General features: G+C 36.1%; 1 protein-coding gene across 2 annotated transcripts; it reads left to right on the forward strand.

Annotated features, from left to right (window-relative positions):
* Window positions 1-1,529: 1,529 nt before the first annotated feature.
* Window positions 1,530-11,000, forward strand: mettl14 (methyltransferase 14, N6-adenosine-methyltransferase non-catalytic subunit). Of its 2 annotated transcripts, XM_067442765.1 has the most exons (12): window positions 1,530-1,733; window positions 1,865-1,953; window positions 2,085-2,172; window positions 2,281-2,358; window positions 2,572-2,628; window positions 4,546-4,633; window positions 4,733-4,823; window positions 5,106-5,247; window positions 6,557-6,649; window positions 9,245-9,361; window positions 9,471-9,681; window positions 10,470-11,000. In XM_067442765.1, exons 1-12 carry the CDS (start codon window positions 1,668-1,670, stop codon window positions 10,772-10,774), a joined length of 1,425 nt encoding a protein of 474 aa, XP_067298866.1. In that variant the 5' UTR covers window positions 1,530-1,667; the 3' UTR covers window positions 10,775-11,000. The 2 variants fall into 2 exon arrangements, with proteins under 2 accessions (XP_067298866.1, XP_067298867.1); XM_067442766.1 differs by lacking the exon at window positions 2,572-2,628 and having other exon boundaries at window positions 1,531-1,733.
* The last annotated feature ends 1,156 nt before the right edge of the window (window positions 11,001-12,156 follow it).

Genomic DNA, 12,156 nt, shown 5'->3' on the forward strand with positions numbered 1-12,156 from the left:
TTTGATACAGCACTCTGGGAACAGCCTATTCGTTCAGAAATTTCTTTCTGTGTCTTACCCTCTCGCTTGAGGGTGTCAATGATGGCCTTCTGGACAGGGTCGGGTCAGCAGTCTTACCCATGATTGCGGTTTTGAGTAATGAACCAGGCTGGGAGCTTTTAAAAGCATCAGGAATCTTTTGCAGGTGTTTAGAGTTAATTAGTTGATTCAGATGATTAGGTTAATAGCTTGTTTAGAGAACCTTTTCATGATATGCTAATTTTTTGAGATAGGAATTTTGGGTTTTCATGAGCTGTATGCCAAAATCAGTATTAAAACAATAAAAGACCTGAAATATTTCAGTTGGTGTGCAATGAATCTAAAATATATGAAAGTTTAATTTTTAAACATTACATTATGGAAAATAATTAACTTTTATCACATATGCTAATTTTTTGAGAAGGACCTGTAGGTAGGCCTATTATCAATATTGAAACCCGTTTTGCGGCTATATATTTTTTGTGTAAACCATGATATTTAGGCCTAGCCTACCATTAAAATGCTTGTGGTAAGTAAGAAAAGAAAATGAAAAAAAAGTATTTTTGTCCAGCAATGACCTATTAAAAGTAACATATATAATATTACAAAAGATTTATTTCAAATTAACGCTGGTCATTAATTTTTTAGGATTTTAGATATTTTTTACACAATGTGTTAGTTTATAAATGTTTTCCCGAGCCATTCTTTTGTAGATTTTTTATTTCTAGCGAATAATACATTTTCAAAATCTAAGAAGAAAAGTACATGTAGAATAAAAAAAGTATGCTATTTATTATTGTTGTTGTTGTTGTTTTTTGTTGTTGTTGTTAGCCTAGTAGCCTAGTAGTAGTAGTAGAAGTAGTAGTAGCAGTAGTAGGCTAGTAGTAGTATTTTAGACCCATAAATCGGAAAATCAGAAAATAGTAGAATAAACAAAATAAAAATAACAAAATTGGGGGAAGGGCAAAATAAATAAATTCCCCCATTACAAATATCCAAAAATAAACATTAACAACTTAATGGCATACAATATACACTCATCAATAAAACTATTTAATTAAAATAAAGTTATTTTTAACTAACATTACACGATATGTTAGAATGTGGAAGAACCTAGCCTATGGGAAGAACAAATTAAATGGACAAGTCATTAATGAATGTAATGGGGATTTTAACAAAAAATACATGTTAGAATAAAACATATTCCTAACAAAATAATATTATTGCAAGTAGAAAATGTAATAAATCTTAATAAATCAATTAGCACTTCAATTGGAAGTTTTAACTTCAAAGGAAAGTATCAGCCGTTTATTTTTTTATTTTCTTTATTTTTTATTAATGCAAAAGAGAGATGACATGGTTTATAATACACAAGTTTGTAACAATACACAATACAAAAGATGCATCAATAATATGTTCAAATGTCATCAGAAAATAAAGGCAAGAAAGAATAAAGTAAAAGAGAAGAAAAGAACATTAGAAAATGAGGGTGAGATTATCAGCCGTGTACTGGCGTCATAGTATGCGTCTGATGACGTAAAATGCTTGCGACTGCTCCTCACGTTGAGATTTTCAATGATTTTTTGCCGCACTTTTGTTTTCATCAAATAATTGCATGAGATTTTTTCCCCCTGCAAAATATTATTGCCATGAACAGCCGGCTGCAAGAAATACGTGAAAGGCAGAAGCTAAGACGGCAGCTTCTTGCACAACAGGTGAAGAAATGCAACTTTTTAGCGTAACGTTAATGCATAAAGGAAGTGATAGCTAGTATTGACAAATTAATGCTGTTAGACTTGTAAATAAATATAGATAGCTTTGTTAATGTTAATGCTTTGTTTTGCAGCTCGGGGCAGAGAGTCCCGATAGCATCGGTGCTGTTCTCAATAGTAAAGATGAACAAAAAGAGATCGAAGAGACCAGAGAGACGTGCAGGTAGAGAAATATATTTGTTTGACTGTTTTGAACTGTATTGATAGGGCAACATTTACACCAAGCACAAGTTAGAACAGTGACAATAATGATGGGCTCAGATAGTCACCCTTGGTCTATGTTGTTTACTGTAGGGCATCGTTTGACACATCAGTTCCTGGTGGAAAAAGAAAGTGCATGAATGAGAGTGAAGACCCAGAGGAGGATGTTGAGGAGCAGAGGGTAAATGAGCACTGATCAGGAATCAGCTGTAATTTCTAAATTCTGTTTAGATTACATCAGGGCAGGGTTGTATATAACTGATCCTGGATCCGCTGTATGGTGTTACAGGAAGATGTTGAGCCCCAGCAGCCGGAGGAGAGCGGACCATATGAAGAGGTGTACAAAGACTCCAGCACTTTCCTGAAGGTAGATTTCAACACAATAATGTATGATTTCCTTTACATAACAATCACATAGTACAGTGGGACTTTGTGTAAAATCGTACATTATATTGTGATCGATTTTTAAAGTCACTGTGAAATCAAAATGGACAATTCCTATTTTTTATGGAATAATTACAGTGTTTTTTGTTTGTTTGTTTTTTGTTTGTTTTTTACAATCACATTTTGGCCACAACAGTTAATTTCACATGCAAAATTAGGGCTGGACCAGAATATTCAAATATTCTTTCGATGGGTAGGTATTCGATTTTCAGATTTGGGATTCAAATATTTGTTTTTTGTGTGTGTGAGTGTGTGTTTTTTTGTTTTTTTTCGCACACCTGGCATCCCTCTTGAAACGGTCTCATTCATGCTTTACACTATAAAATCTGGCGAAATACAATACTCTTTTACAATTATTGTATAGTCTAGTAGTTTTTAATAGGATGGACAGTTGAATAGGAACCCAAACTCATTATACTTAATAAATATATTTGCTCCTTAGTGTTCCCTTTCAACAGAGTTTTCTCTGTCTAGAGCGCACGACTGCACGAGCTGATATTTAAGAAGCGCATGCCTGAGCTTGCATTTTGGGTTAAGTTGTGTTGGTTTGACATTGTGGAAAATAGAATAATAAAATCAAAATTTATTAGCCTTTTTACCCTTAAGGGATGTGACAGAAAGAGAATTTTCCCTCACGTCACATTGCAGTGCTTGTGCACTGAGTGGCCGTGAATTAATGCAGCCGTCTGCTTTTAATATAGAGTAGAATATGCTCAGCCCCTTCCCTCCAAAGTTTCCAATACTCGATGTTGATTGCTACCGAAGCTTTAAAGCTCAAATGGTGTTCGGACCAGCCATATCCAAAATGCACTAAAACTAAACTATAGTGTTTTCTTGATGCATGTCTTAAATCAAGCCATTCTTCATAACACTAGCAAAGGTTTTTATCCAGCAAACACATTTTGTCACTCAATTACATTAAAAAAAAACACTAACAACAGGCAACATAATACACCAATTTATAAATAAATAAAAATTGTTTTACAAAACAAGAAAAAAACAAGTTCTCTACTTTTTAGAATTCATTACAGAATGTGTTATATGGTCCATGTTTACATTTGCAGTTCAATTTTTTTTACTAAATTAATTATAATCCCCCTTTGTATAGATTGTAATGAAATTGAAAGACTAACTAGATGTTCAGCTACACCTTTTCACAGACTGATGACGTGTTTTAACAGTCAGCATCATAAATCCTGCAAAATGTTTTATAGTTAAAAAAATTTGTATGTATATTTATATCGGTCTACTTAGTATAATATTACCTTTGCATCAAATTATAAATAACTAGTTAACGTTGCTGTGAGGGTGTTTTCTAATACAGCAGCAATTGACGTGACTGGAAAATTGACATCTGATTTCCAGTTATCTTTTTGAAAGTTGCGAAAAACACTTTTGTGGAGTTTTTCTTTTGCTATTTGAGCAAATAGGAAAGCAGAAAATATATTTAATGTAATCTCCCATTCACCATTACATTTTACTCTGCTATATGACTTATGCTGAGAAACCTGGAAATGTGAAAAGGGTGGATATTGTTTGATAGTTGATTTAGAATATATCTCTGAATGGTATTACTTAAGTAGCAAATTCCTGTGTTACTTTTTGTATTATATTGGGTTTTGTATTAAAAAAAAGCAAATTAGCCTGTAGGTATATAGTTTTGTGAGATGTAATTTGAAAGATCTAGTCACTGAATGCATTTTGTTACTAAAGCAATGATAAAGGATCCAATGTTTAGCCCACATAGACTGCTATTGTGCTGTACCATGTGAAGATTTTTGAAAAATTATTTAAGTATTGAGAAATTGGTCCTAGCAGTTGTAAAAAATAAATTAAAAAAGACTGTATTATTTATCTCTGCGCATCATTTTTGTAAAAGTTCTTCCCCTTCCATTTGCAAAAACTACAAATCAAATAATTCCTGATGGACAAAATCAAATCCCTCCCTACATTTTTTTTCTTTTCCTAGAAGGCATTTCAACATATTACAATAGGGATGAAAACACTATCACAACTTCTGTTTCATGCCAACTTCAGCAATAATGAGGTTATTATTACCAGCTGTTTTTTTATTATAAAGACCAAGATATCATCACTTTCTGTTTTACAGGGCACTCAGAGTTTAAATCCCCACAATGATTACTGCCAACACTTTGTGGACACCGGTCATAGACCTCAGAACTTTATCCGAGATGGAGGTAAATGCTCTAATCCCTTTCTATTTTTCTTTTTTCCTTTTCTCCCTATCTCATGACCAGCTGTGAGATCGTATTAACCTATGCTCCATTGTGTTGTAGGTTTGGCTGACAGGTTTGAGGAGTACCCCAAACAAAGAGAGCTCATCCGACTAAAAGATGAGCTTATCTCTGCCACCAACACCCCACCCATGTGAGAGAGGCTGCTGTCAGTCAATGCAAAATGGAATGTAGAATTGGCCTAAATTCCACTTATATATTATTCATTTATCTATAAGAAAAGAGGAGTCCAAAAGTTTAAGACCACATCGAAAATCGAAGCTTTTTTTAAAAAAAAAACATGGATTATAATCAGATGATTTTCAAATGTTCAATTTAGAAAGCAATTAGGTAAATTCGAAGCATTTCACTAGGAGACTTGGATCTCATTGAATGTCTCATTTGCATGTATATATGAATGTTTTTTGTGTGTCAGGTATCTGCAGGCAGATCCGGACACATTTGATCTGAGAGATTTAAAGTGCAAGTTTGATGTGATTCTGATAGAGCCTCCATTAGAGGAGTATTACAGAGAGTCTGGCATCATTGCCAACGAGCGCTTTTGGAACTGGGACGATGTAAGTGTCTCTCAAATTCTCTAAAAAGTTATATATAATCTATATATATATAAACTCAGCAAAAAAAAAATGCCCCTTTTTCAGGACTGTGTATTTCATCAATAATGTTGTAAAAATCCAAATAACTTTACAGATATTCATTGTGAAGGGTTTAAACAATGTTTTCTATGCATGTTCAATTAACCATAATCAATTAATTAACATGCACCTGTGGAATGGTCGTTAAGACCTTAACAGCTTACAGAGAGTAGGCATTTAAGGTCACAGTTCTAAAAACGCAGGACACTAAAGAGACTTGTCAACAGACTGTGAAAAACACCCAAAGAAAGATGCCCAGGGTCCCTGCTAATCTGCGTGAATATGCATTAGGCATGCTGCAGGGAGGCATGAGGACTGCTGATGTGGCTAGGGAAATAAACTGCCATGTCCGCACTGTGAGACGCCTAAGACAGCGCTACAGGGAGACAGGAAGGACAGCTGATCATCGAAGTTTATCATCGAAGGAATGAGCGTTACACCGAGGCCTGTACCCTGGAGTGGGATCGATTCGGAGGTGAGGGGTCCGTCATGGTCTGGGGCGGTATATCACATCACCATCGGACTGAGCTTGTTGTCATTGCAGGCAATCTCAATGCCTTGCAGTACAGGAAAGACATCCTCTTCCCTCATGTGGTACCCTTTATGCATGCTCATCCGGACATGATCCTCCAGCAGGACAATGCCACCAGCCATACTGCTCGTTCTGTGCGTGAGTTTCTGCATGACAGCAATGTCAGTGTTCTGCCATGGCCAGCAAAGATCCTGGATCTCAATCCCATTGAGCACGTCTGGGACCTGTTGGATCGCAGGGTGAGGGCTAGGGCCATTCCCCCCATAAATGTCCAGGAACTTGCAAGTGCCTTGGTGGAAGAGTGGGGTAACATCTCACAGCAAGAATTGACAAATCTGGTCCAGTCCATGAGGAGGAGATGCACTGCAGTACTTCAAGCAGCTGGTGGCCACACCAGATACTGACTGTTACTTTTGACTAGCCTCCCTGCATTCAGGGACACAATTTTTCTATTTCTAAGCCACATGTCTGTAAAACATCTTTAGTTTATGTTTTATGGTGTTGACTCTTTCAGTGCTCATTCAAATATTTACATGCATTAAGGTTACTGAAAGTAAAAACAGTTGAAAGTCAGAGGACGTTTCTTTTTTTGCTGAGTTAATATATATATATATATATATATATATATATATATATATATATATATATATATATATATATATAATGATATATATATTTTTGTTTTTATGTCTAATGTAGATCATGAAGCTGGACATAGAGGAAATTTCATCTATTCGCTCTTTTGTATTCCTGTGGTGTGGCTCAGGAGAAGGCCTTGATCTCGGCCGAATGGTACAAATCTTACAATCTCTCACACAACATGGCATATCTCTGTTTGTTGCACTGCACATATCACCTGCTTTCAAGCCTAGTCAACTTTATTTACATAGCGCTTTTACAATGGCTTGTTGTTTTTTTTTGTTTTGTTTTTTTCAAAGCAGCTTCACGTTGTTAAACAGGAAATATTGCAACAAAATTTGATTTGGCTGTACAGTCGCTCTGGAGAAAACGGTGATGTCATCTAGGATTGGGGCGGTTACCGTTTTACCGCAATACCGCGGTCACGTGATGACTACCGCGGGTCTGAGATCGTCACCGCCATCACAGCAAAAAAAAAAAAGTTTTACATGTTCACTTTATCGTGATTTATTTTTTTATTTGTATAAAAAGATATAAGTTACTATAGGCTACTCTGTATTTTATCTCTTTACATAAATATATTTTCTACCTAAAAACTACATTTTGTTATTTTACTAACCCCGAATAAGGACTCATCCGGTCCGCTAGTTTGCACGTGAGGGGAAAAATGTGCTTGCTTTCACTTAGGAGGAGTTGTGCATTTTTCATTTTAATATCTCCTTTCATAGGCTACTATTTTCTGCTTAACTATAATTTCGAACTATAATATTGACCTAGTGTTTTTTGTATGCGAACGCGGTTTTACGTGATTTTTGCCACAGGGGTGAAGCACAAAGCTTTTAAGGGAAATAGATTTGCAGATGTAACATAGCAGCCATGAAAACAGGCTCTAGACTCGCCGAATGAGAGAGGGAGGCTTAGCCCAATTTAAGATTTGGCAGCTTTTTAATTCTGTTTTGCAATCTGGTCATCCGATGTTTCGATTTCCGTGAATTTTAACAATAGGCCTAACGTTAGTCCATTTTATCCCATGGGATATCTCGTTTCTTTTCCCAAATCTTCACTCGCGGTGCATTTATTTTTGCAGGGAATTGAACCTTTCTTCCTTTCGTTTGCTTTCGTTTTTTGTCTATTACACCCGTTCACATCTTTTACTGTGGTAAAGTAGAAAAACACTGTAGGACGAAATATTATTTAACACAGTTTGTGCTTGTTATTAGACTTGAGGCGCGTCAAGTTTATTTGTATAGCGCAGTTCACACGCAGCGGTTTTACTTTCGTTTTCTCTAGCAGTGCATAATCAAACCTAAATGTCTTGAACCTGTGGAAGATAAAATTCTCTCTTCAGACGTTTTACAACAAGTGTTGCTTTGCAGCATCAGGAAAAAACATGAAGACGAAGATATTCGAGCAGGAGTCTATCCAGCTCGTGTCCTACATTCAGACACATTCATGCAGACCGGCATGACGCATCTTTGCGGGGCAATAGGCTATAAAACAAATATTTTTTAAACAAAAATTTATTTTCTTATATTCTTAAGATTACCATTATTTACTTATAATCATTTAAATGTTTTACAGGCTGTAGCCTAAGTGTTGTTTCACTGACGGAAAATAAACTCACATGCTTATGAAATGGATGTTTGAGCGTTTATTATTGTAAAATATAGGCTATATATATATGTGTGCGTATATATATATACTTATGTGGAATACAGTACAGTATTTAAAATAGCATATATGCATTAGTTATACTCTCAATTTAATTTACAGAGCAAACTATACAAAAAGATTAATGTGTGTGGCACTCACAACAAGCGCAAGAGGGGCCGCGGCGCCACACCTGTTTCACGTCTTTTTTTCCCTTTTTTTTTATATCATGGGTTTAAAAGCGGTTTATCGCCCAACCGCGGGAATTTCGTGCTTTTTAACCACGCTAAAAAAAAATCCATACCGTCCCAGCCCTAATGTCATCAGCTCTTTTCAATTTATCATACAGCGACAATGTTGGCAGATCAGTGATATAGTTGATACAGTTAATTTAGTAATTCATTTTATTTGTATATTTAGTTAAATAACTTGGATCATAATTTTAGTGTCCCCAACTGAGCAAGCCAAGCCAAAGGTGACGGTAGCAAGGAACCAAAACTCCGTCAGGGCATGATGGAGAAAAATAAAGCTTGGGAGAAACCAGACTCAGTCGGGGTCCAGTTCTCCTCTTGCCTATTATCAAACAGTGTCTGATTATTATTCTGGCAACCTTACAGGTCAGAAATCATATTAGATCGGAATATTCGAAAGTTCGAGGTATCACGCAAAAGACAAGTTTATTGAGGATGACGTGTCAATTAAACAAATATGTAAATATTTGAAAACAATTCAGGTTTATTGAGGATGATGTGTTGGTGAGGCAAATTCAGAGGAGACACAAATTGACACATCTCTGCAGACACTTCAGGGATGCGTTGGTCATGTCTGGGCGCAGGTCCACCATCTGATCTGGATACGGCCCGGATACGGCATTCATCATAATCTTAAACTTAACTCAATGTGACATATCTGTGATCTCAAGAAAATGTTTAAAGTGAGTTCTTTTTTAATGTGAAGTAATTCTCAGCCAATTTTACTGGTTTAAATGATGGTGTGAATGACACGTATTACTACATGACCTGCTCACAAACAAATGTGCTCCATGACAGTCAGTGTCTATGAGTCTTACAAACTATATCTTTCTCTCCTCTCTCTCAGTGTCTAAGGAAATGGGGCTTCAGGCGATGTGAAGACATTTGTTGGATCAAGACCAACAAAAACAATCCTGGCAAGACCAAAACGCTGGACCCTAAAGCAGTGTTCCAGAGAACTAAGGTAAGAGACACTATCCTGATTGGTTAAAGCTGTGGCAAGCCACAACATTGTTGGCACAAATAATTGTTTCCAATTAGGAATGCCTTTTTTCTTTCTTGATGTCACACAGGAACACTGTCTGATGGGTATCAAAGGCACAGTTAGACGCAGCACAGATGGCGATTTCATTCATGCTAATGTGGATATAGACCTGATCATTACAGAAGAGCCAGAGATGGGCAATATTGAGAAGCCAGTGGAGATTTTCCACATCATTGAACATTTCTGCTTGGGCCGTCGACGGCTGCACCTGTTTGGCAGGGACAGCACCATCAGGCCAGGTTAGATATTAGCCTATAGTTCACCCAAAATCCTTTTTTCCTCACCCTCATATTGTTGTTATATGGGTACATTGGTGCAGGAACACAAAAGCAGAATGTAAGTACATTTATGTTAAAAAGTGATTAAAATTATTTTTGGTTGTCTTTGTTTTTCTTATGTTACCTGCCTAGGGACTGCAGATGAAAAGTGGTTATTTTTACTAATTCTGGCATATTTACATGGTGTATTTTTATACAACAATGTTTATGAATATGCATGGTCCCTATCAAATCAAATAAACTAATAAAAAAAGTAAAGTGACAATACAGAATGTCTGGATGGGCATTTCTTATTATATTATCATAAACTACTGTTAAAAAGTTTGAGGTTGGTAAGATTTTTAAGATGTTTTTGATAGAGGTCAATTTGTCTAGTCTATGCTCACCAATACTCCATTTATTTGATAAAAAAGGTAATAAAATGAAATACTACAATTTAAAAGAACTGTTTTCTATTTGAATATATTTTAAAAATGTAATATTAAAGTGTCACTGGATCCTTCAGAAATCATTCTAATATGCTGATTTGTTGCTCACCTAAGAGACATTTCCTTTTATTGTTTATTGCATTTGAGTTTTCCTAATTAATGTTTGAGTTTTTTAGGAAAAGAACAGTATTTCTTTGAAATAGAAACCACTTTTGATCAATTGAATGTAACCTTGTTTAATAAAAGTATTGTTTGTAGTTTGTACAAAAAATATCTTACTTACCCCAAACTTTTTTATCTAATGTTCTTAATTTTTTTCAGGTTGGCTGACTGTGGGCCCGACCCTGACCAATAGCAACTTCAATGTAGAAGCCTACTCCACCCACTTCAGTGAGCCCAACTCTTACTTGTCTGGTTGTACTGAAGAAATTGAGAGACTCCGCCCCAAATCCCCACCTCCTAAATCTATGGCAGAGAGAGGTGGGGGAGCACCACGAGGAGGACGGGGTGGTCCTTCTGCGGGACGAGGGGATCGAGGTCGAGAGAGAAACCGCCCAAACTTCCGTGGAGATAGAGGGGGATTTAGAGGCCGCGGTGGCCCACATCGGGGATTCCCTCCCCGATAGTGCATGACATGCCAACTTTGAGACTGAAAACAGAACATGTGATGTATGATATTTTTGTACCGGAAATTTGATGTTCCCCTTTGTATTGTTTTGTTAGTGTATTATGTAAGGGGTTAAGAGAAGGAATGAATTTTAATGACATACAAAATCAATTCTGAATGACTTCTGTCACACATTTGTAAGAATTTTATTCAGCCTTTGAATTAAACACATTACTTGAATCATCTTATGTGTGTTTTGTGCATCTCTCATCTGAAAAGACGTCTCCTTCTGCCATCTGCACACTTCCTGTGTGTCCTGTGGAGGGCAGCAAGGCTAAGTTTTATGAAGCTTATTGATTGTCAGTAGTGACATGTAGAATTACAGAAATTTGTCTTGAAATTTAAAGGTGTTTTTTAAAAGTTTTTTTTCTATTGAGACACCAATTGGGCATGACAGGTGAATTGAATAACACTGATTTTCTCTTCATCACAGCATCTGTTAGTGGGTGGGATATATTAGGCAGCAAGTGAACTTTTTCCTTAAAGTTGATGTGTTAGAAGCAGGAAAAATGGGCAAACGTATGGATTTGAGCGAGTTTGAAAAGGGCCAAATTGTGATGGCGAGACTGGGTAAGAGCATCTCAAAAACTGCAGCACTTATGAGGTGTTTCCGGTCTGCAGTGTTCAGTCTCTTTTAAAAGTGGTCCAAGGAAGGAACGGTGCACTGTAAAAAAAAAAAATGTTGGTTTAACCTAAAAAAGTAAGTAACCTGGTTGCCTTAAAGCTACACTGTGATATTTTCCCCCATCTAGTGGTGTAAAGGTATATGACCATCCAGTGAATATTAGTTTCTGTTCCTCTCAATTCTGATTTTGTTTTAACTCTTACGGTGGCCGATTTAGTCCAAGATTAACATGGCAATCCCCCTCTTCACATTCGACACGGTGCCATTGAGTGTTAAAACGCGAAAGGCGAAGCTTGAATTTATGGGTATGTCCCTCTTTGGCTAATGTACTTTCAAGATGGAGGGGCAACATGGTGACCGGCATTCGAACCCCTCACCCGTATGTATTTTCAATGACATATTATAAACTTACGAGAATACTTTATAACTTGAAAGAAGTAAATATACATTAATGAGCAGATATATTTTTGAAAGAACTAAGTGATTTTAGCTAAGAATAAACTAAAAAAGTTACACAGTGTAGCTTTAAAAGTTTGAGTTTATTGAAATTAAAAATGAGTTGATACAATGAAGGAAATTTGTTTAATACGTAAATAGAAACTCAAAATATTATTGTATCTGAACCACATAAAAAAATGGATAAATCATGAAAATAGCACTATTTAGCATGTTTCACTGCGTCATCAGAAATAAAACACAATATGCTTACAAAATTT

The sequence above is a fragment of the Pseudorasbora parva genome, chromosome 4, assembly GCF_024679245.1.
Source record: "Pseudorasbora parva isolate DD20220531a chromosome 4, ASM2467924v1, whole genome shotgun sequence".
Lineage (NCBI taxonomy): Eukaryota > Metazoa > Chordata > Actinopteri > Cypriniformes > Gobionidae > Pseudorasbora > Pseudorasbora parva.